This window comes from Diospyros lotus, chromosome 14 (assembly GCF_014633365.1).
Source record: "Diospyros lotus cultivar Yz01 chromosome 14, ASM1463336v1, whole genome shotgun sequence".
Lineage (NCBI taxonomy): Eukaryota > Viridiplantae > Streptophyta > Magnoliopsida > Ericales > Ebenaceae > Diospyros > Diospyros lotus.
The window spans coordinates 8,928,503-8,952,783 of NC_068351.1; the positions used below are offsets into that span (position 1 = coordinate 8,928,503).

Sequence of the window (24,281 nt, forward strand, 5' to 3'; positions counted from 1 at the left end):
CAATTCAAAGCCTGATTTCGGCTCGTCTCCGTCCAAATCAATGGGAAATGAGAGTTTTCACTGTGCACGACTTTAATAACCTAAAAAACATTATATAAAGACTTATTCTTGAAGGATTTGGGGAGTTTTCGATGAAGGAGAAGCGGACGGAATATTGAAGACTTTACTATTAGGTTGTATTTTTCTTTTCTTCCTCAATTCTTTGCTATGGATTCCAACTTTTTCTTTTTCTTTTGATTGCAAGAATGCATTACTAAGTGTTTATAGCTAGGGTGAATGATGAAACCTCGACTTCTAATGGTTTGATTTAAAGTTACTCGATTTGTTATTTCCTTATTTATTCGAGTTGATTGTTTGTTATGTTCATAATGTCGTTTTGATGTTTGATCACCGTTGAAACATATTTGTGATTTGTATTGCTTTCAAGAGATTCAGTGCGGATTAGACATGATAGCAAACAACATAGGGTCCTATAATAGGTAGAGATACTGTTATGCCATATAAAATCATTTTGTGATGATCATCGTGATTGAATGCATGTTTATATGTTTGAACATTGACTAGAGATAGTTAATCTCATATATATATACATAGAACCGAATGACTATCGAGAGAGACTTTTGGTTATAATTGGATCATCGATTTTCAACTTAAGATAAGGAATAACAAGACCCAGATAATGAATAATTGAATCATAGAAAATCGACCATGGATTCACAAACCCTAGTGTCTTATTCTTGTGATTTTTGAATCAAAGAAATTTTTTTAGTTGTATCTTTTATTAATAAATTAGTTTTCATTATAATTGAAATCATTGTTGATAGCTATATCAATGTGTGTGTTAGGTTAAGGTTAAATTAATTAGAGTAAATGCCAAAAATTAATTCTCGTGAGTACAACACTCTATTTATCACTATATTACTTGTCACGATCCGTTCATTTGCAAGATAAAATTAGGCGGACACGTGCCACGAAAAATGAGTCAAACTTATCTCTAATGTGCTCACCTGAAAATTCAGAAAGAATGATCTCAAAAGATGTGAATAAACTATGCTCAAAACTCTAATTCTAACTACACTTTTACTATTATTATAACTTCACTTAAACAAAAACTAACTTAAGTTTCGAAAGACTTGTGTGAGAAACACCCTTCGCCCCTAATCGCTTTTTTTTTTCGAAAATCTTTTAAAAACTCAAGACTCAGCATAGATATTCACCTGTAATTACAAATTTATTATTATATTTAGATAATAATAATTTATAACATCATAATTTTTTGAGAGTTAGTAAAATTTGTGAAGAAAGACTAAAATTTAACAAAATTAAAAATTTAATAATGATTGTATAAAAATTAAAATTAAAGTACTTATAATATTATTTATTAGAAAACTTTGTCTAGTCTGCGTCAGCATCTCTCATCAGTGGGCGACGATTTCTATCCTCTCTGCATCACAGTGGTCGCCCCCATTGAATCTGATTCCACGTTTTTGACTTCCATCTTGCGCTTGCGCGTGCCGTGACCCGTGAGGCTTCCACTTTCCTCTGCCACCTTATCTAAAGACTTGAAGCTCATCACTAACTCTAAATTAGTAAACTCCAGTCCACTCCTGAAATTTTTTAGGGCGAAGGAATGGCAATGTATGCGACGAGCCAGCTTGAGCCATGGAGCCACTTAGGGGACAAGGTTGTGATGGTCACCGGGGCCTCTTCCGGTATCGGCTGGGAGTTCTGTCTCGACCTCGCCAGAGCCGGCTGTCGGATCGTCGCCGCTGCTCGGCGAACCGATCGCCTTGAGAATCTCTGCTGCGAAATTAACCGAATTGGCGATTCAAGTCGGGGTGCGCAAGCTGTGGCGGTGGCGCTCGACGTCAGTGCCGACGGGAACACCATCGAGGTGGCCGTGCGGAGGGCTTGGGAAGCCTTTGGAACCATTGATGTTCTCATCAACAATGCTGGCATTAGAGGTAACGTTTATTATTGATTTTGGTTTTGCTTTTAGGTGTCTAGATTGCCTGCTGTTGTTGCTTCTCTGATGGAATGAAATGAAAAGAGTGGAATGGAAAAGATTTAAAGGAACGTAAAATATTTTCTTTATTGGAGACAGCTGGGATGAGAAGTCATCTACAACAATTTTATTTGTCTGGTAGAAAGTGGAAATATATAGAATAAAACAATAGTAAGCAAGAAATGACAATTAATACCTTCCCAATGAAATGATAAGTTTTGTTAAGTCAAGTTCAAGTTTGAAATAGTATAAAATTATTAAGGTTAACATTTTTTATATAGACAAATTCGGGCAGACAAAAAACAGAGTTTTGGAGAAGAATTGATAAGAATTAGCAAAAAAAACAAAAAACTGAAGAATAATTGATAAAAAGTGTTTTCATTTTATTCTATTATTATTATCTCTACTAAACAAGAAAAACCCGTTTCCACTGGTTTCCATTTAATTCCCTTTCCCCAAACCCACCGAGAGAATTGAGATAGAGAATGGAAAATGAGTTTTCAAATTACTTTTTGGTGTGTGTGCGTGTCTTGTGTGTGTGTGTGTGTATATATATGTATGTATGTTTACACTAGGGTGCCATCCTGATACTTCTCATGATTATTTTCTTGTGTATTATAAATTCATAATTGACCATGAAACTGTGTAGGTATGTATTGTTTGCCTGGGATGTCCCAGTACACAAGGCTCCCCACTTTTTTTATGCAAACTTACTTTTGCTTTGTGCAGAGGCTACTTTTGCACTCAAACCCATGGCATTCTAGAGTTATTGGTTAATATAAGCTTCAATTATTAAGACTGGCATTTGAAGATTCAAGAGCTGGATAGAATTTTACATACCCTATTGATATCCTGACTTGATATAAATGTATGCCATTTATATTACCGTACTCTATGTGTATCTTGGGATGATCGTTTTTGCACAGTCTCTGGTGTTCGTACCATTGATTATGTTAGGAGAGGTAAATCGCAAGTTGGGCCTTTGGCCCATAGGGTGATGATTGAACTCGTAACCCATCGGATTGACATCGACATATTACTCATCTAACCACTCGACGTATATCCTGGGACAAATCTATATCTTTGTGGATATTAAAATGAATCCTGTTAAAGTACATTTGTTCTAGATTAGGGCTTTTAATGTGAGGGAAATAATTCTGTTGTTATGTTTCTAGAATTTTTTTTATAGTTTTCTAGGGCTGACCGAGTTTGTTGTAACTGCCGGTTTGGGCAGTCGGTCAAGTAAGTCTCCCGCCTCCTATGGCTTATAAATAGGGGCCGAGAGATAGATTTTGGGTATGCTTTCTTTTGTGGGTTAGCAAGCTGTCTTTGGGTGAGATTGTGCAGTAAGGAAGAGTGAATATCTTTTTTGTAACAACTCTATATAGCTTTCAGGTTTGTGAGCTAGGTGGGAGTTGAGTTTGAGTGCACTTGTAATCTTGCATTGATATTCAAGATAATGAAGAAAGTAGGGGCGAAAGCCAAGCTAGATGTAGGTCTTTCATTGAGACCGAACCAGGGTAAATTCTTGTGTGTGTTGTGCAGTTCTTGATTGGTTTTTTGATTGTATTATGATTTCTATTCATTGCAAATTAGAGAGAGTTCGTTGGGTGAGTTTGAGTGATTGAGTGATCATATATAAGGGTGGGATCTAGGCTAACAACTTGGTATCAGAGCTGGTCACCTTTGGATTAGATCAACGCTTCAAGAAACTCAAGTCGAAGAAGGCGATCTCAGAAAAATCAAGAATGGCGTCGATTGCTTCGCGGTCAGATATCGACAAGTTCGATGGGAGCAATGATTTCGGCCTATGGAGGATCAAGATGGAGGCACTGCTTTGTAGTCTCGGTCTGGAAGAGGCGCTGGAACAGGAAGAAACAGAAAAGGGAGAATCAACCGGAAAAGAACTTCAAGTCCTAACCGCATAACAGAGTGAGGCGCGGGTGCAGATCAAGAAGAAGGCCTATAGCCTTCTTATTCTGAGTCTTGGAGACAAAGTGCTCAGGGAAGTATCTAGTATGAAGTCTGCGGCTGAAGTTTGGAAGAAATTGGAGGATCTATACCTCAAGAAGACCCTCTCCAGCCGGTTATTTCTCAAAGCCAGGTTTTTTAATTTTAAGATGCATGAAAACCAGAAACTTCAGGATCATTTAGATGATTTTAACAAACTATGTTTAGACCTAGAGAACATAGATGTTAAGTATGAAGAAGAAGACAAAGCCTTAGTTCTCCTATATTCTTTACCCAAGTCCTACGAGAATTTTGTAGATATTCTCCAGCATGGTAGGGATAAACTATCTTTAGAAGATGTTATAGGGGACTTAAAATTCTAAAGATTTGAGGATAAAAATGGATAGTAAATCATCTCCATGACAGATCTTAAGAGATCTGATTGATTTATCCCTAGAATTCTAGGTAGAATTCTATAGAATAAGAGAAACACCGAGAGGGAAAGAGAAGAATAGAGATGCGGAAGAGGTTCCGAGAGAGAGAGGGGTATAGAATTAAGAGGGAAATTGTAAGAATGAATTTCAATTCAATATTTTAGATGCATTCAAATGCGGGCGGGCGTAGATTTATACCCTCACTCCGCTTACAGCAATTCCCGCTCAACAGAGCACATGCCTAACTAATTTCTGTTTTATTCCCTCCACCACTTGCATTCTACATTTACGTAATCACCCTTCTAAGCAACTGTCGGAACATAACAATACCCTCCCCTTGAGATATTTCTTGTCCTTAAGAAATGGTTAAGAGGTTGACTGCTCGTGGAAACTGCGTTAGAAGGTCCGGAAGATACTCCCATGTGCTATCTTCTTTGTGTTTGTTGGCCCATTGCACCAGCACTTGTGGGATAGGTGCTCCCTGCCGATAAATCACCCGTTTTTCCAGAATGGCAGCTGGTTCAGGTGCTGCGTTGGGTTCACTTGCGTTCATAGGGAGTTGAGGGTCCATCGGCTGCCCCCTTATGGCTTTCTTCAAGAGTGACACATGGTAAAACCGGATGTATCAGTGTGCCCTCAGGTAGCTGGAGTTTGTAGGCCACACTGCCAATTTTGCTTAGAATAGGGAAAGGGCCAAAATACCTTGGACTCAGTTTGGAGATGGGTCCTTTAGCTAGGGATTTTAAATGAGGCCCTTTCAATTTCAAGTAGACTTCTTCTCCTACTTCAAATTCCCTGTCACTCCTTCCTTGGTCAGCCAGCTGCTTCATGTGGTTTCGGGCCATGGCTAGGTCCTTTCTTAGCTGTTGGAGAACCAGTTGTCTCTGTTGTAAATGTTCATCCACTGCTTCTATGCTGGTAGATTCTGATAATGCTGGTAATAGGGGTGGTCGATAGCCAAAAAGATCCTCAAAAGGGGACATTTTGATGGTGCTGTGGTGGCTAGAATTATACCACAATTGCGCCATCGATAGCCATTTGTGCCAGCTTTTTGGATTCACAAAGCACAAACATCGAAGATAGGTCTCCAAACATTGGTTGACCCTTTCCATTTGCCCATCTGTTTGAGGATGATAGGTAGTGGAGAGGTTCAACTTAGCTCCTAAGGATTTCCACAAGGTTTGCCAGAGAAGACTGGTAAATATCTTGTCCCGATCAGATATTATGGTCTTTGGGACACCATGCAACTTCACCACCTGGTCTAATAAGATACGGGCCACTTCTTGGGCAGTGTAGGGGTGAGTTAGGCTGAGGAAGTGGCCGAATTTTGTGAATCTGTCCACCACCACAAGGATGCAGTCTCTTCCTTCCGACTTAGGCAACCCCTCTATAAAATCCATCGATATACTCTCCCATGCTTGGTTGGGTATGGGAAGTGGTTGTAATAATCCTGGATAGGCTACTGTCTCATGTTTGCATTTCTTACATACATCACAAGCTAATACAAACTTCATGACTTCCTCTTTCAGTTTAGGCCAACAAAATAATTGTTTTACCTTGTGATAGGTATTCTGTACTCCCGAGTGTCCCCCCATGGGAGATTCATGCAAAGCCTGGAATATCCTCTTCTTCAACTCCTCACTGTCCCCTATTATGAGTCGACCTTTATACCTGATCAGCCCATTCTCGTAGATATATCCCGGTTTACTCCCTGGCGTCACAATCAGTTGCTCTATAACACTCTTGAGCCGATCATCCCCTTCATAACTCCTCGTGATCTCCTCACACCAAGTAGGTATTACCGCAGTAATAGCGGTTGTCAAACCCTCCTCCATGCATCGGGACAACGCATCTACTGCGATGTTTTCCTTGCCCTTCCGGTACTGAATGACATAGTCTAGCCCCATAAGCTTGGTCATCCCTTTCTTTTGTAAATGAGTGTGGAGTTTTTGCTGCAACAGAAATTTCAAGCTTTCGTGGTCTGTTTTAATGATGAAATGCTACCCTTCCAGGTAATGTCTCCACTTATCCACCGCAAATAATACTGCCAGCAACTCCTTTTCGTAAATGCTAAGGCCTGCATGCCTGGGGCCTAGGGACTGACTTATAAAAGCAATAGGTCGCCCTTCTTGCATAAGGACAACCCCGATCCCCACTCCACTTGCGTCAGTTTCCACCACGAATGTTTTGTCAAAATCAGGGAGACTTAGCACCGGTGCTTCACTCATCAACCTCTTAAGCAGCTCAAATGCCTCTTCAGCCTCTTGATTCCATACAAAACTGTCTTTCTTAAGTAAAGCCGTCAGGGGTTTGCTGATTCCTCCATACCCCTTTACAAATCTTCGGTAGTAGCCCGTTAGGCCTAGAAATCCCCTCAAGGCCTTAAGGGAAGTAGGCTTTGGCCAATTATTCATTGCTGCCACTTTGTTGGGGTCGGTGCTCACCCCCTGCCCCGATATGATATAACCCAAATACTCCACTTGATTCTGGGCGAAATCACACTTTGACCTCTTAATATACAACCCATTGAATTTGAGAATCTCAAGGGTAATCCTTAGGTGTTTTAGGTGAAGGTCAAAGGTGGGACTATACACCAAAATGTCATTAAAGAAAATGAGTATAAAATTCCGTAGGTGGGATTCAAAAATCTAGTTCATGAGTGATTGGAATGTGGCTAGGGCGTTTGTTAGGCCGAATGGCATTACAAGAAATTTGTAGTGGCCATGATGGGTTCGAAAGACGGTCTTATGTATATCAAGGGGGTTCATCCGGATTTGATGGTAGCCGGATCTTAGGTCAAGCTTAGTGAATATGGTGGCATGCTTCAATTCATCTAACAAGTCATTAATGAGGGGAATTGGAAATTTGTCTTTGATGGTAGCTTCATTTAATTGGCGGTAATCAATGCAAAACCGCCATGTACCATCCTTTTTTTTAACTAGTAATACAGGTGAAGCGAAGGGGCTATGGCTTGGTCTTATGAAGGATTTTTGAAGCATTTCCCTAACTAGATCTTCTATTACTGTTTTTTGGTTAGGGGGGTATCGGTAGGCACGCACATTACTTAGCTCGGTGTTGGGTTTTAGGTGGATGGTGTGGTTTACAGGTCGGGATGGAGGTAGGCAATTCGGTTCAGCAAATAGATTCTCAAACTCAGTAAGTAGTATATTAAGAAGGTCAGTTTGGTGTACCTCTAGCTTAGTTTGAGGAAGGGCACTAACCGCCAACATGATCTCTCCTTCTGCCTCAGGTTCCTCAGTCATTCTGTCAGTCACTTGGATTGAGAATAGCTGGACTACTTGATTCATCTTCTGTTTTAACAGCTTCTGTAATCTCCTTCCTGTTATCATTTTGCAAACTCCCCATTCCTTGCTGCCCGTGAGTGTCATCGGTTTCCCTCCCCTCTCAAACTTCACCTCCATCTTGTTGAAATCGAAGCAAATTGGGCTGACCTACTTCATCCAGTCCACCCCTAATACTGCATCACAACCTCCCAATTTAAGAAGCCTCAAATCAGCTTCAAACTCTTCTCCTTGCATCTCCCAACAGAATCCAGCGCATGCTGATTTGCTGATTACCTTACTGCCATTTGCTACCGTCACGGATAATGGCTGAGTCTGGATCAAGGGGCACTTCAGCTTTTTGGCTGTTACTTCATCTAAGAAACTGTGAGTGCTCCCACTATCGATGAGGATCATCAACCTACTATCTTCTACTCTTCCTTCCACCTTTATAGTTTTGCTATTTGTCAGCCCCTTCAGGGCATGCAGGGAAATCTCTCCGTTTCCCTCCTTCTCTTCTCCTTGCGGTTGAGGCTCTTCCTCCTCTGCTTCCGCCATTTCCTCTTCTTCCCCTTCCAGGAGCAGGAGTTGCTTTCTACATTGGTGGCCCGAGAAATACTTCTCTCCACACTTGAAACAGAGGTTGGCTTGTCTCCTCTACTCCATAGTCTTTTCATATTGGTTAGTAGCTTACCCCCCAACGTTCCTTTTCCAACCTCCCTGCCATAGTTCCTCTCGGGAGGTTGGCTTCCTTGCACCATTCCTCTCGCCACAATCCGTTGTTTCTTCATTAGCGCCTTTACCGTCTGCTCCTGTAGCCTAGCGCTATTAGTCGCATGTTTCAGGGTTCCTGGCCGTAGCACCTTCACCATTTGCCTTAGCTCCTCATTCAAGCCGCTTAAGAAGCTGGAAACGAAGTAAGCTTCCGTCAGGTAGGGGTTGTGATTGAGCATTAAGGCCTTGAGTTCCTCAAACTGCAATTGGTAGTCCAACACCGTTCCTACCTGTTTGAGTTTGTTAAACTCCTCTACCACATTGGATAGGCCTCGATCCCCAAACCTCTCGCGCAGCTCCTCCGCAAATTCCTCCCACCGGCACTCTTCTCTGATTTTAGACCATCCTTGGTACCATGCGTCTCCCGCATCATTAAGATACACTGCCGCCACCGTTACCTTCTGTCTCTTGGCTATCCCATACCACTCAAACGCTCGTTCACATCTTCTGATCCACCAGCGTGGGTTGAGCCCATCGAACAACGGAATTTCCAACCGAGGTAGGGGCATACCTGATTGGTTGTGGCCAGCCTGATTCTCAGGTCACCTTCTCCACCCCAATCCATCACTATCCTCGCCTCTTTCAGAGGTTCCTGGGGGCTTATGGTTTGCGCCCCAACCATGCACCATCGGCTCCACTTGCCCAGGCAATATGGGCTCCATTCTCTCTCTTGGAGGGAACTCAGGCGAGAGATTCATCTGGTTTTGCCTTGCGAACATCACCACGAATGTCTGCATTTGTTCCCTTAGCTGGACTCCCAAGTCATCACGGATCTGCGCGACCGCTGCCTCTAATTTTCGATCAACTGCTAGAATGGCCTCATGATTCCGGTTAGATCCCAATTCCAATTGATCCACTCGGCCTTGGAGATCATTCACCATGGATCCAAACTGTTGCACTTGCGTTTCCAAACTCTTCATTCTGGTACCGTCTGCCATCGTCACCACAGTCCAAGAGTTGCTCTGATACCAAATTGACAGATCTTAAGAGATCTGATTGATTTATCCCTAGAATTCTGGGTAGAATTCTATAGAATAAGAGAAACACCAAGAGGGAAAGAGAAGAATAGAGACGCGGAAGAGGTTCCGAGAGAGAGAGGGGTATAGAATTAAGAGGGAAATTGTAAGAATGAATTTCAATTCAATATTTCAGATGCATTCAAATGCGGGCGGGCGTAGATTTATACCCTCACTCCGCTTACAGCAATTCCCGCTCAACAGAACATATGCCTAACTAATTTTTGTTTTATTCCCTCCACCACTTGCATTCTACATTTACGTAATCACCCTTCTAAGCAACTGCCGGAACATAACACTCCAGTAGATGCATTAACTGCAAGGTCTAGAAATCCTAAGAAAGACTCTAAGAACAAGGGTAAATCAAGATCTAAATCTAAGAATGGAAAAGGGCCGATTAAGTGCTATTATTGTCAACAAGAGGGTCACATCAAGAGGCATTGTCCTAAAAGGAAGAAGGACTACGCCGAGAAGGAAAAATCTGATGGTGGGGTAAATGTATGTGATACCGGTTATGATAGTGCTGATGCACTAACTGTTAGTGACAATTATGATAGCCAAGATTGGGTCTTGGACTCAGGCTGCTCTTTTCACATGACTCCTAGAAAGCAATGGATCCAAAATTTCAAGGAAATTAATGGGGGAAAGGTTCTGTTAGGGAATGATTTTGAATCTAAGGTCCAAGGGGTAGGAGATGTGAAATTAAAGATGCATGATGGGACATTTAGGACCCTCACTGCAGTAAGGTATGTCCCAGAACTTAAGAGAAACTTGGTTTCTCTTGGGGAATTGGATAGATGCGGATATAAATATAAGGGTGAGGGTGGAGTAATTAAAATACATAAAGGCTCCCTAGTATGCACGAAGGTTGCTTTAAGAAATGGAATTTATTTCCTACAAGCAACCACTCTTAAGTGGTGAAGCTGCCAGTGTATGTTTTAATTCCCATGATAAAGCAAAGTTATGGCATCTAAGAATGTCACACATTAGTGAGCAAGGGCTCAAGGAACTTGCCAAACAAGGGATATTGGAGATAGGTCAGTCCCTAGACCTAGGCAAATGTGAATCCTGCATTTATGGGAAGGCAGCCAAGATTAAATTTAGCAAAGCAACCATCCACTCATCAAAAGCACCCCTAGATTACATTCATTCAGATCTATGGGGCCCAGCTCAAACCATGACTCATGGGGGCTCCCGATACTTCCTATCCATAATAGACGATTTCTCAAGAATGCTTTGGGTATATGTTCTAAAGTCTAAGGATAATACCTTTGAATCCTTTAAGACTTGGAGGAAAATGGTAGAAAATCAAGTTGGCAGAAAAGTAAAGGTTATCAGGCCAGATAATGGGCTAGAGTTTTGCAACAGGGATTTTGATCAAATGTGCAAGGAGGGAGGCATAGTTAGACATTTAACAGCCCCCGGAAACCCTAAGCAAAATGGGTTGGCTGAGAGAATGAACCGCACCTTGCTAGAGAGAGTAAGATGCATGCTCTTTCATGCAAATTTGCCAAAATCATTTTGGGGTGAGGCTGTGTCTACAGCAGCCCATATCATTAATAGATCACCCTTTGTAGCCATTAACTTCCAAACACCATATGAAAGGTGGAGAGGACACAAACCGAGCCTGTCACACCTTAAAATCTTTGGATGTTTAGCATACGCCCATGTGAAACAAGGGAAACTAGAGCCTAGAGCCAAGAAATGCCTATTTATAGGCTATCCCTCAGGAGTTAAGGGTTATAAGCTTTGGAATCTAGAATCAGATGGTCCTAGGACTATAGTCACAAGAGATGTGACATTTGATGAGTCATCTACCATTAAGGTTGGCAACCTTCAAACCCAACATAGTCTAGGAGAGGATAAAGAAGCTGTCCAAGTTGAAATCTCAGGATTTGATCCAGCAGATACCCCAGAACAATCTGAAACTGCATAGAGTTTCAGGAAAGTAACCTTGAAAATGATCAGGCTATTGATCAAGCCCAAGAACCTTCCCATCATGATGAAGGTGAGGAAGACAGTGATGCAGATTCCAGCTTAGGTGATAAACCTAATTCGGACAGATATAGTGTTGCTAGGGATAGGCAACCTAGGGTCCGAAAACCTTCTAAGAGATTCGGTTATTCTGATCTAGTAGCATATGCACTTACCAATGCAACCAAAATAGGAGGGGAAGAACCTCTTACTTATGAAGAGGCAATGTCTTCTAAGGATGCTGGAAAATGGCAAGAAGCTATGAAGTTGGAAATAGATTCTTTAAATAAGAATCAGACTTGGGAATTGGTTGAAAAACCAAAGGGGCAGCACATAATAGGCTGCAAGTGGCTGTTTAAAATCAAGGAAGGGGTAGGAATTAACCCTAAGCCTAGGTATAAGGCTAGGCTGGTTGCTAGGGGCTTTACCCAAGTTCAAGGCATTGATTTTAATGAGGTATTCTCCCCTATTGTAAGACATACATCTATAAGGGTTCTTTTAGCCATAACAGCCCAATTAATTCTAAAATTAGAGCAGATGGATGTTACCACTGCTTTCCTCCATCGGGACTTAGAAGAGAAGATTCTAATGGATCAACCTAAGGGTTTTGAAGCTAAAGGAGAGGTGGAGAAGGTATGTTTGCTTAAGAAGTCCTTATATGGACTTAAGCAGTCCCCAAGGCAATGGTACCGCAAATTTGACACGGTTATGATTAGCCAAGGGTATTTGAGAAGTTTCTATGATAGTTGTGTGTACTATAAGCATGTTACCCCTAACATTTCAGTGTATTTACTCCTATATGTGGAATAACATGCTCATTGCAAGTCAATCCCATCAAGAAATCCAGCTTCTAAAACAAAGGTTAAAAGCTGAATTTGAAATGAAAGAGTTAGGTGAAGCTAGGAAAATTCTAGGAATAGAAATTTCTAGAGACACTCAACATAGGAAGATATACCTATCCCAAAAGTCCTATTTAGCCAAGGTTTTATCCAAGTTTAAAATGTTAAATGCAAAGGCAGTTGGTGTGCCTTTTGCACCTCATTTTAAGTTGTCTGCTGATCAGTCCCCTAAAAGTGAGGAAGATAGAAAGGAAATGAGTCATATCCCATACTCAAGTGCGGTAGGAAGCTTAATGTATAGTATGGTATGCACTCGGCCCGATTTAGTTCATCCTATGAGTGTTGTGAGCCGTTTTATGGCCAATCCAGGGAAAGTTCACTGGAATGCAGTGAAATGGATGCTTAAATATCTAGCTGGAACCCTAAGTCATGTCCTAACATATGGTGGTGCTAAGATAGGAGTTCAACCTAGTATTCTAGGTTATTCGGATGCAGATTATGCTGCTGATATAGACAAGAAGAGGTCCACATCTGGTTGGGTATTTAGATTATGGAACTCTACAATTAGTTGAAAATCAAGTCTCCAACATGTAGTAGCATTGTCTACAACCGAGGCTGAATACATAGCTCTTTCGGAAGCTTTTAAAGAGGCTATATGGCTTAAGGGAATAGTTAGTGAACTCCTAGGTTTAGATATTAAGGCAACCTTGTTATGTGATAGTCAAAGTGCCATACATTTATCTAAAAATCAGGCACATCATGAAAGGACAAAACACATGGATGTAAGATTTCATTTTATAAAAGAAATGATTGAAAATAAATCTGTTTTCTTATCCAAAGTGGCAGGTGAAAATAATGCAGCAGATATGTTCACAAAATCAGTTCCAGCAGCCAAGCTTCATCATTGTTTGAAGATTCTTCAGCTGGGGCAAGCAGGAAACTGAAGAGTGCAGGAATTGGGAGAAGCCTAATCAAGTCAAATGGGTGGAGAATTTGTTAAAGTACATTTGTTCTAGATTAGGGCTTGTAATGTGAGGGAAATAATTCTGCTGTTATGTTTCTAGAAAGTTTTTTATAGTTTTCTAGGGCTGACTGAGTTTGTTGTAACTGCCGGTTTGGGCAGTAGGTCAAGTAAGTCTCCCGCCTCCTATGACTTATAAATAGGGGCCGAGAGATAGATTTTGGGTATGCTTTCTTTTGTGGGTTAGCAAGCTGTCTTGGGGTGAGATTGTGCAGTGAGGAAGAGTGAATATCTTTCTTGTAACAACTCTATATAGCTTTCAGGTTTATGGGCTAGGTGAGAGTTGAGTTTGAGTGCACTTGTAATCTTGCATTGATATTCAAGATAGTGAAGAAAGTAGGGGCGAAAGCCAAGCTAGATGTAGGTCTTTCATTGAGACCGAATCAGGGTAAATTCTTGTGTGTGTTGTGCAGTTCTTGATTGGTTTCTTGATTGTATTCTGATTTCTATTCATTGCTAATTAGAGAGAGTTCGTTGGGTGAGTTTGAGTGATCATATGTAAGGGTGGGATCTAGGCTAACAAATCCTTTATGAATTTCAGTTGACAAAATTGCAATTAGCTGAATGCTAGCGCTTTATTTCATTAGCGTGCTTTCCTGGGCTTAGATGCAAAATAATTGTGAAAGTCAAATAATTTTATTTCTTTGTTGCTTCTCTAAATTTGAGTAGAGAAGTTTATTCTTACTCTATTTTAAGCGCACATTTTATGATACTAGTATTGCTAACTTGCTGAAGCATTACTGTGTTTTTCTTTTTTGCTGGGTTATTGCCATGCTTTCCCATGAAGTGTGGAGTCTCTCCCTTAAAGTAAAAATGAAAAGGTAAATAAATTGGTATCACTGTAGTTCCAAATTTTTTATGGATGGAATTCAATAAATTGAAAATGGTAGAATGCACTTGTATTTCCATAAACAAGAGATCTGACCTCTCATAAACATTTTTTATTTTATCTATCTATCTATCTATTATTATTATTATTATTATTATTATTATTATTATTATTATTTGTTTTATTTATTTATTTTTTAGGGTGGAGGGGGCTTGGATGTTGGATTAAATGTGATGGAAGCAAAAAGAGAGAATGCTGATAGTTTAGAGATGTTTTCATTTGAGTGAGGGTGCATCAGCTATTAGAGGAGACACAACTACCATTTCTATGAGAGGTAGTTAACTGCTTTTATCTAGCTGATGGGATGAGGTTTCTCATGAGGCATTGGCTTGGATGAGAATATATTAGGGGGTGTTTAGTTGTGGAAAATGTTTTCCAGCTTTCTACATCCAATTTTCTATAGTCTAGTTTTCATTTTCCATAGAATTTTTTAAAAACATGTTCAAATGTTAAAAGTGTAGAGAACTAATATCTGATATAGAAAATTGGAACATATCTCAAAAAAGAGAGAGAAACGGAGATGTGTTATCTTTTGTGTAGTTGTAACTTGTGTTAGAGAAGGAGATGGAGATGCTTTGGGAAAATTTTTATCACAAACCGTGTTTTCCAAATCTCGAAATTGGTAAGAAAATTTTGGAACACTCATTTTAGAAGTTTTCCTAGTTCATTCAATTTTGGTGAATCACGTTTCCCAATTCTCCATTTTCTATTTAGAAAATTTTAGTATTTGAACAAGTTTTCTAATTTTTCATTTTCCGTGGAGTAATTTCCTGGAAAATTTGAGTTATTTTCCACAACTGCACAGCCCCTTAGTATTCTTAGGGTTTTTATCATGGGCTTTATTTAAGGATGAATTCTAAGGATCAGAGCAGGTGATATCAAAAGGAAAAAGGAGGTGGAGGTTGAGTTTCAAGCATAAGAGACAGAAAAAATACTTAGTGCTTGTTTGGTATTGCTATGAAATTTCTGCTGTCATGAGAATCGCTTCTATGAAAAATACTTTCGTAAAAATCACTTTCAAGAAAAAGCAATTTAGCATTTGGCCAGATTGTGGTGCAGACCCTGCCCTTCCTAAGGTCTGATCCTGCAACACTGCTGGGGGAAGTCATAAGGGAACTACTGTCTCTAGATCTATTTATTTTATCATTATATTTAGCATGCACTTAAACACCTTACAGGGTGAAAACTCCTTTAACTTCCTAAGGTCCAAATTTTTCCTTCCAAATTTCAAATATTGTTTTGTAGATGACTATTAGTTTCAAGGGACTACCGTTCAGCGGCTGACTTCGGGAAGTTCTAGGCTACCTGTTAAACAGCTTGCAGTAGGTTGTCGACACTGTCTGGCCCCTTTTCAATTTCTGTTGAAATTTTTTTATCTGTTGATTATTAGCAGCATCTTCGATAAATTTTACCAAATTGTCTCTGGATTTTCAACAGTTTGATATCACCTTCTCAGTTTCTCCTCTGATCTTGGGCTAACTGTCAGTTTCTGCTCAAGTCTGGTTCACTTGCTAAAGGCTAATCAATACACATCCCTTAGTAACATGATTTGCAAAACTAGCTGCTCACATACACCATTAACAAAATAATGAACAGACATACTAACTTCATATGACTGACCAGTGTGTTGTCATGCCCAAGATCAAATATCAAAATGTATAGGACATATCACAGTCCAACCACTCTCAGTATTTTTCACAGTGCTGGCATCCAAAAGGGTACACATTCTGTAGCTTTGAAAGACAATCTCAGGACTAGCTTAAGGATGATTTTATATTGAGTAGTCTGTGAAGATATGGATCTCGTGTTGACTGGTTTGTGCAGAGAAGGAACATGAATTAGATATGATTATTAGGTGGAATGCTTGTAATTTAACTGTTCATTAGGGGCAATTTTGACTAAAAATAATTTTATTTTTTGCCCCTCCTTTTTCTGCATAGTAGATCCTCCAAATTTCTGCTTCTGCTCCATAGCAGAAAAATAGCTTTTTGCTTCTATTAGAAGCACTTTTCAATTTTTGCCAATAGAAGCCCTTTTATTATTTAAAAAAAAAAAATAACTTTTCTTGATTCCCAGTACACAACCTACCAAAGGCTTAAGCCAGTTGGGATGATGTTATAGAATATGCTTGGGGTTTTTTATCATGAATTTTAAGGATGACTTCTGGGGATCTTTAAAGTTTTCGAAAGGAGGTGGGCTATGATGGAAAAGAGAGGAAGGGGATGAGATTGAATTGTGAGAAACATGAAAAATTATGTAACTTGGTCAAGATAATGTTATAGGAGAAAAGATAGTATAACACTTCTTGCTTGGTAGGTGTGAACAACTAAAAATTGTAGTTTTCATTGCCGCACGCTATAGTCATTGTTTTGGATTTCTAAAGGATCAATCTAGGTTTGCAAAAATGTGAAATGTTGATTATTATATGGAAAGGAAGAAAACCCTGGAATGTTAACCAGAACCCTTGATCTTTAATGTCTTAAAGTTTGGCCTCATCAAATGAAAACACAAACTAAGTTCACCAAACTCTGGTACGATCACGTTAAGTGATGCATGGATGTAAGTATGGAACAATTTGTTCCAATAATGAAATAGACATGTTCACCACTAAATATTTTGGGACCTAACAAAGACAACTATAACTATCAGTTATGACTATATTTGAAAAATAAATTAAAATAAAAATTATATGGATATGTATCTCTTAGTCCTTTCTTCTTTAACTAAATAATTTTAAGTAACTTGAAATTCTCAAATATTATTTTTGAATTAGATGTTCCATCTTTTTTGTTCACGCTTCTTTCCTAGCATACAGAATCTGAAATATATATATATTGACATAATAATTGAAGAAATAATTATTTCTTTTATGTATACAAAATATGTTTATTTAGAAACCTCTTCTTAGTATAGTATGCCCCATGTTCTTGTAAAAAATTATTTTGCATGCAATGTCACGTTGGGTCCATGTCACATTCTTAACTGTGCTTCTTCGGTTTTGTGGTCAACATTATTGTTAGACTTTGATTTGCTAGGTTCTTGTTTTAATTGTCTGGTGCTCATTAGTTTGCAGTCTTACTGAACTTCTTATCATCAGATGGTATCATTGGAAAAACCTTATATTTGAATCATGGAGGATGATAAAGTGAAATGGCTACTTGTATACATTCTATTATATTACCAAGATTTTATTTTTGTGTTCTGCCCATGTTTGTTGACCTAGTTTTCTTTTTTGTTCCAGCTGTTATATTTGATTGGAAAAATCACTCTCTATAAATGGTTAGAGAATAAGTGCACAGTGAGGAAGCATTTGTCAAAAGTAGCAGCTGTTTGCTTGTTAATGAGGCAAAATATAACTTGTACAAAAATAATAAAGGACAGTGAAATAGATATTAGCCTGGTATAACTAAAATGGTTTGCTTTCCTTTTTCTTTATGCCAATCTTGTGTAGGTCTATCTCAACCTCTTATGACTTCCATGAGAAATGTTGTTCATTGCAATATCAAGATGACCTCCTGTTTGGCAGTTTTGATATGCTGACTCCTCTTCTGTGTATCCCAGGTCCTGTCAAATCTTCATTGGATTTATCAGAGGAGGAATGGAATAATACTATTAAAACAAACTTAACAGGATCATGGTTGGTGTCAAAGTATGTTTGCTTGCTCATGCGTGCCACTAATAAGGGAGGGTCTGTTATCAATATTTCCTCTATTGCTGGTCTGAACCGTGGACTAACGCCTAGATGTGTTGCATATGCTGCTTCAAAGGTGGCCATAAACACAATGACAAAGGTAATGTGTCATAATCTCTAGGAATAAAGTAGATCAGCATTGTGTCTTTACCAATTAAATCCCTATTATCAAATGGAATTGTAACAAGTAGCACCAAGCCAAACAGGACATGAGAAGACATTGAGAGGACAATTTGCCAAAAGGAAAAGAAAAAGAGAAATAAAAAAAAAAAAAAGTAAGCCATGGATACAGGTTAGATGATAAAATTAATGAAAATAGTTGAGAAAATTATTATAGCTATTAGATTATGACCCATAGTTCAATAGCTATAGATGGATAAAGAATGATCTAAATAGAAACTCAAAGATAAAAAGGAATATGATGATAGAAAGAATTAATATTGCATCAACAACAAATTCTATCTATGCTCAGCAGATATATATATATATATATATATCAATGGCCTTAGGCTTAAAAATATCTGCAACTTCCTATTATCCCTGCTTTGGTTTGAGACCATAGGCTTAAATGCAACTCACACTTAAGAAGCATTAATAAGAATATTGGTACAGAAACAAAAACGGGCATTTAATATGATAATTTAGAAAAAAAATAAGGGTATGGACACAGCAGATATACTACAAGTAATAGCTTTTATTAGTAGTATTCATGAACATAATAGTCAACCCCACATACTGGTCTAAAGGGTTGATAAAAATTTGTTATGTGGGATAGAGGCTTGATATATTGTTATTCATGAATAATAACTAAAAAACAGAAGAATACTACTAATCTAGTATAAAGACACTATTCATTTAACATTAACAACAACAACAATTATATGCAATTGCAAACTATCAAAAATAGCACTACTCCCAACTTGAAGATATTATTATATCTATAATAATCATAATTATGAATAATTTTCAATGTACAAATATAGGAAAAAGTAGCTATATTTATCAAAATTATCATTAAATCTACTAGTGTCTTTGTGAGATTAAAAATTGTCATGACCCCAATGATAGATTAGTAAATATAATAGTAGGAGTTTACATGCATTATATAATAATTGTAATTTCGGTTGTTTGTTGTATTGCACATGGGGCATGTGGGAGGGTGTAAGCTATATATAAGCCACAGCTGAGAATTGGAGTATTATGTTTTGATTGATAAATGAAATTCTGATTCCCTTCATCCAAATTCTCTCAGTCTCTCTCGATCTTTCTCTCCCTCACTTTTTGTTCTTTTGATTCTCCCTATTCTTCTTCTAAATTTCCCCCTTCATTTTTCTAATTTCCAATCCAATCCTAGGTTAAACCCTAGGTACACGACATTAAGATGGCTTGGAGTTTGGACATTTGAGAAGAAGACCATAGACACACTTGTGAGTTGGGTGTTTGAATTGGAGTAAGTTTGTAGTAGAGGAGGGGGAGGAAGATTTAAAAAAAGGCGAGAAACCCTAAACATGACATTGGATATAATGGTTTTATAGATGATATGGCCATGAATAGAGATGAATGGAAGTCTAGAATTCATGTAACCAACCTCACTTAGTGGATTAAGGCATGTGATTGGTATTGTTGTTCCCATAATCCTTAGATAAAAACTTGTTTTATTTGTAGATTTTTTCTACAAATATCAACTATAAATTATCTTCATTTACCGTCATGTCATGAAACTTTTTCATATGAAGATGGTGTTGAAACTTTATCTTATCATTCCCTATGCTAGAGAGTTGCAAAAAGAAGGGCATCCGATGTAAAATTTTGCAAGTTAGAAATCAATTGACATTATGAATGTTGTGTCACCAACTCTAACTTGGTTAGGATATGGTATGAAGATTTTATCTCCAAAAAGTACAAAAAGCTCTTGTAGAAACATCATGTCCTCAGGATTTCTATTGTGTTAAAACTTATGGACATAAATGTCTTAATTGAAAATTAAAATAAAAAGGACATGTTTGGCATGTGCGACATGTATCTCAGATTGTTGGATACATATCAGTGTCTGATCACATGTTGGATAGGGGCACGGCACCCTGAATAAAGTGTCCTTATTGGCAAAATCTTGCAGATGATCTTAAGGTAGTTGCCAATGATATTGAAGGCAAACTTAGTAAAGACTGAGATAGACAAAAAAATTAATTTAAGGGTTGACAGCATAGTATGAAAATGTCAAAATGCTAATTCAATGTTATTGAGTAATGTGAAGTTCATATGTCGTTTGTGTTGGAATACATTATTATACTAAAAGAAGTTATCCATATAAAGGATACAAACTTTCTGTTTAATGTTAGATCTTCTATCAAGATGATTCTTGGATACGTTATTACCGTCTCATTAAATGTTTGGGTGCTGCATCTGATGTATTTTTGCTGGGTGTGCAACTGTCCAGTAACTGTGTAGACAGACAACTCTCTAGTTGTTTATGTAGCATGGAATCCTTGCAAAATTAGACTTCTTTTGTTTGCAGTAATCCCTACAAGTTCCTGCTTTACTTATCACATGCACCAAGTAAAAATTTTGATGCAAAGATAGGATCAGTATTCTTTCCATCTAATAGCATTCTTATTCTCTTATATTTACAGTTAATGGCCAATGATACGTGCAAAAAAATAAAATAAAAATAGTTAGTACAAGAAATGGAGATGGCAATATGGATATAGCTACGTGAGTCAAGACTTGGTCATTTTATTTGATTTACGTTTATTTATTTCTTTTAGATAATACTAGTGGGTTTGTTTGTTGTTAGTGTTTTCTTATTTTTTAGCTTAGTGAATTTGTTGAAGTCTATTTAATAGGCACTTGAATTATATTAGTTATTATGAAGAATAAAGAAAATTATCTCTCTCTCTCTCTTGAATCTTTCTCCTACGACTTCTCTGCTCTTTTGCTCTTCTTTTCACTACAATTTGCAGCAGGTTTCCCCCCCCCCCCCCCCCCCCCTAAATTCCATCCTTATCAGTGGTATCATAGCCGGTTCCGACCATGGATGTGGTCCTAACTCGAATTGAGTCTAGGTTATTCCAATTTCAGTCAACTCTCGAAAGGATGCGTACTGAACTTCAATCCATTCCCAAGCTCTTGAATCTATCGTCTTCCTCTACCAAGATCAACAACAGTAACGCAGTCAACGCTCGCTGCAAGATGGTAGCAGTTCCTGCGAAGGTGACCATGATAACGCCAGTCCTAGCGCTGGCAATCCAGCAAGGGCCTTTCTAACAGTCTAGCAGTGGCAACCACAGTAGCCTCTGCAGCAACAATGTCTACTGGTGTGCCTTCTTAGGTGCTTTCTTTCACTCTTTCATTGGAAAGAATAACTCACCGTATGATTCTGGTGTATGGACCAAAAAGGAAAGTATTTTCCGACCGAAAGATATCACCAGTAGTTTTCCTTTGTCCTTGAGGACAAGGACAATTTTTAAGAGAAGAGAAATGATACATGCAAAAAAATAAAATAAAAACAGTTAGTACAGAAAATGGAGATGGCAATATGGATATAGCTACGTGGGTCAAGACTTGGTCATTTTATTTGATTTACGTTTATTTATTTTGTTTAGATAATATTAGTGGGTTAGTTTGTTGTTAGTGTTTTCCTATTTTTTAACTTAGTGGATTTGTTAAAGTCTATTTAATAGGCACTTGAATTGTATTAGTTATTATGAGGAATGAAGAAAATTATATCTCTCTTGAATCTTTTTTCTATGACTTCTCTGCTCTTCTGCTCTTTTTTTCACTACAATTTGCAGCAGGTTTCCTTTCCCCTAAATTCTATCTTTATCAGCCATCTAACTGCATTCTTATTCTCCTCGTATATTTACAGTTAATGGCCGTAGAACTTGGGGCATACAACATCAAAGTCAACTCAATTTCGCCAGGGATCTTTAAATCTGAGATCACTGAGGGTCTCGTTCAACAAGATTGGTTTAATAATGTGGCTTTGAGAACTTACCCTCTCAGAGTGCATTGCACAATAGACCCTGCCTTGACGTCGTTGGTACGATACCTGATCCATGACTCTTCCAAGTATGTATCAGGCAACATTTTTATTGTTGATGCAGGTGCTACATTACCAGGTGTCCCAATTTTCTCTTCCCTCTGAAGGGGTCACTGGGGCTATTGGGTTCGGAATTGACTTGGGGATGTCTGGTAGTATGCATATGCATGGTTTTGTTATATAACCATATTGTATATATGAGGGAGAATGTTTAAGCAGTGTCGTGAAGGACATGTCTTCTCGTACTCTGGACATTGTTATTGTGAGGTCAAACCGCATATGTTTGGTTTTGTTATTATTACCATATTGTATATAAGGGAGTATGTACGAGGAAGGAGTAGGATTATGGTGATTATATGTATTTTGCAAGCCCATAAAAATGTGTGAGCTTGTTTTTAGGGAAGTTTAAGTTAGTGACTTGGAAAGTTAATACAGTTTGAACCCAAGTGGTCTGGTTGGTAAAAATTTCACTTTATTCTCTTACCAACAAAGAATCCTTGGGTGGCTATATTTAATATTTATTAGAATGTGTTATTCTATTACTTATCTTCATATAATATCAAAATTCTAATATGTTAGAGCAATATAAAACAAGGTAAAAAAAAGAAACATAAATTGATAGTATATTATCCATTGCAGTACTACCTTTCAAATTACAATACAGTATTTTTATGTTAAAATTAAGATTTGGGTTTTTTTTTGCAATATGACAGTAAATGTTATAATTTATAATTGATTATATGTTTATAGTAATATATCATAATTTAATCATGATAACATCTATATATCTATTATAGCAAAATAGCTGTCAAATTCTTTTCCGGCCCATTTCCAGTTTTTATTTTGATATTTTATTATGTTTTGTTCTGTTTTTTTTTTTTTTTTTGCTTACTCGAAATGGAATTAAATCTAGATTTATGGAAAACGTGTAGTTCTTGGAATCTGTAGATAATTTTTTTCTTGGCTAAATAGTGCTTGAAAAATATGTAAACATGCTAGTATATGAAGAGGCTTAATTAATGGATGGCAGACAGCTGCATTTTCAATTTCCATTGCACATTTGATTGTACAATGGGTTATCTCAGGTATCGCATTGATTAATAGTTGCCATAAACCAGAAACCATGTTTTGTCACCTTTAGAAAAATAAACAAAACACAACTGAACTTATATAACCTTGACGCTGTTACAAAATCATTTTCAGAACAAAAACAAACCTCCAAATATAGCTAGCAGGAAACAAAACACAACTGGACTCATACCATTGAGAATAGTCAAAATGTTGAGGTGTGACACCCAACAAGTCCAAGGCGATGATGTTTTGGTTGGGTAAGTTGTCTATCATAGGCTTCGGTCCAGGATTGATAGTTTTATTGAGAGGTCCAATCCCACAAATAGGTGGCACAACAAAAAGATGGCCCAAACACCTTTACTTTGGATTTTGAGATTTTGAGGAAAGCTGGACTTGGCCCAGCTGCTCAAACCCTAAGACCAAGCCCACTCCTTCACAGCCCACTGCCTTATCTAAAAGCCCACATATTTATTCTCTTATTTGACCTAGCTTCTTTAGTGTTATCCCTTGGCCGATTCCTACGCAGGTTGTTCTCCTGGCCGATTCCAACGAAGGTTTGTTTTTCCCTTCTCCCCTTATCTTATCTCAATCTATCGGATAACCCGATGGTTATCCTTATCCTTGGAGATCTTTATTTGGTTCTTGGGAGGTTATTGGTATCGATATATTGGGGGAAATAGGGGGCGCCGAACAGATATGAATGCGAGAGAAGAGAGAGAGAAAGTCGAGAGTGAGAAGAGGGTTTTCCTTGGTAGGGTTTCTTCATCCTTGTGTGGGTGTGCGATTCTCGATTGTGGGTTTTGTGTTTAAGGCCGTTTTGGGTGTTGATTGAATGCGGTTCTTGGGTGGTGCTTGGAACCGATTCTAGGGTACCATTTGTGGGTGTCGGACTGATCAACGCTGAGCCTTGAAAATCCACCTTCTTCTTCTCCATTGCCGAGCGTCTAAAGGGAGTTTGCTATTTGTATTTTCAGCTTGTTGTTTGTTTAAATTTTACATACTGTTTTTGCTACTTTCTTTGCCCTAACGATATGTTTTTTCTAGTTGTTTTGCGAGGCACAAACACAACACATAATAGAGACAAATCCAACTAAAAATAGTCAAAATGGAGACAACCCAATTTTTTTATTTTTTATTTTTGAGTAATAATAAGAACCCGCAATTATTACTTTTTATGTGTGCATTGGATACATTTAGTGTTACACCTAAAAACCAGTAATAATAATCCCAATATACACAATTAATCAATGGAGTTATAGCCTAAGGTATGTTGGTTAGTTCGAGATTGTGAGTTTGA

General features: G+C 38.2%; 1 protein-coding gene across 1 annotated transcript; it reads left to right on the forward strand.

Annotated features, from left to right (window-relative positions):
* Window positions 1-1,454: 1,454 nt before the first annotated feature.
* On the forward strand, window positions 1,455-22,394 carry LOC127789681 (uncharacterized). Its single transcript, XM_052318631.1, has 3 exons — window positions 1,455-1,964; window positions 17,745-17,974; window positions 21,740-22,394. Exons 1-3 carry the CDS (start codon window positions 1,631-1,633, stop codon window positions 22,016-22,018), a joined length of 843 nt encoding a protein of 280 aa, XP_052174591.1. The 5' UTR covers window positions 1,455-1,630; the 3' UTR covers window positions 22,019-22,394.
* Window positions 22,395-24,281: the final 1,887 nt, after the last annotated feature.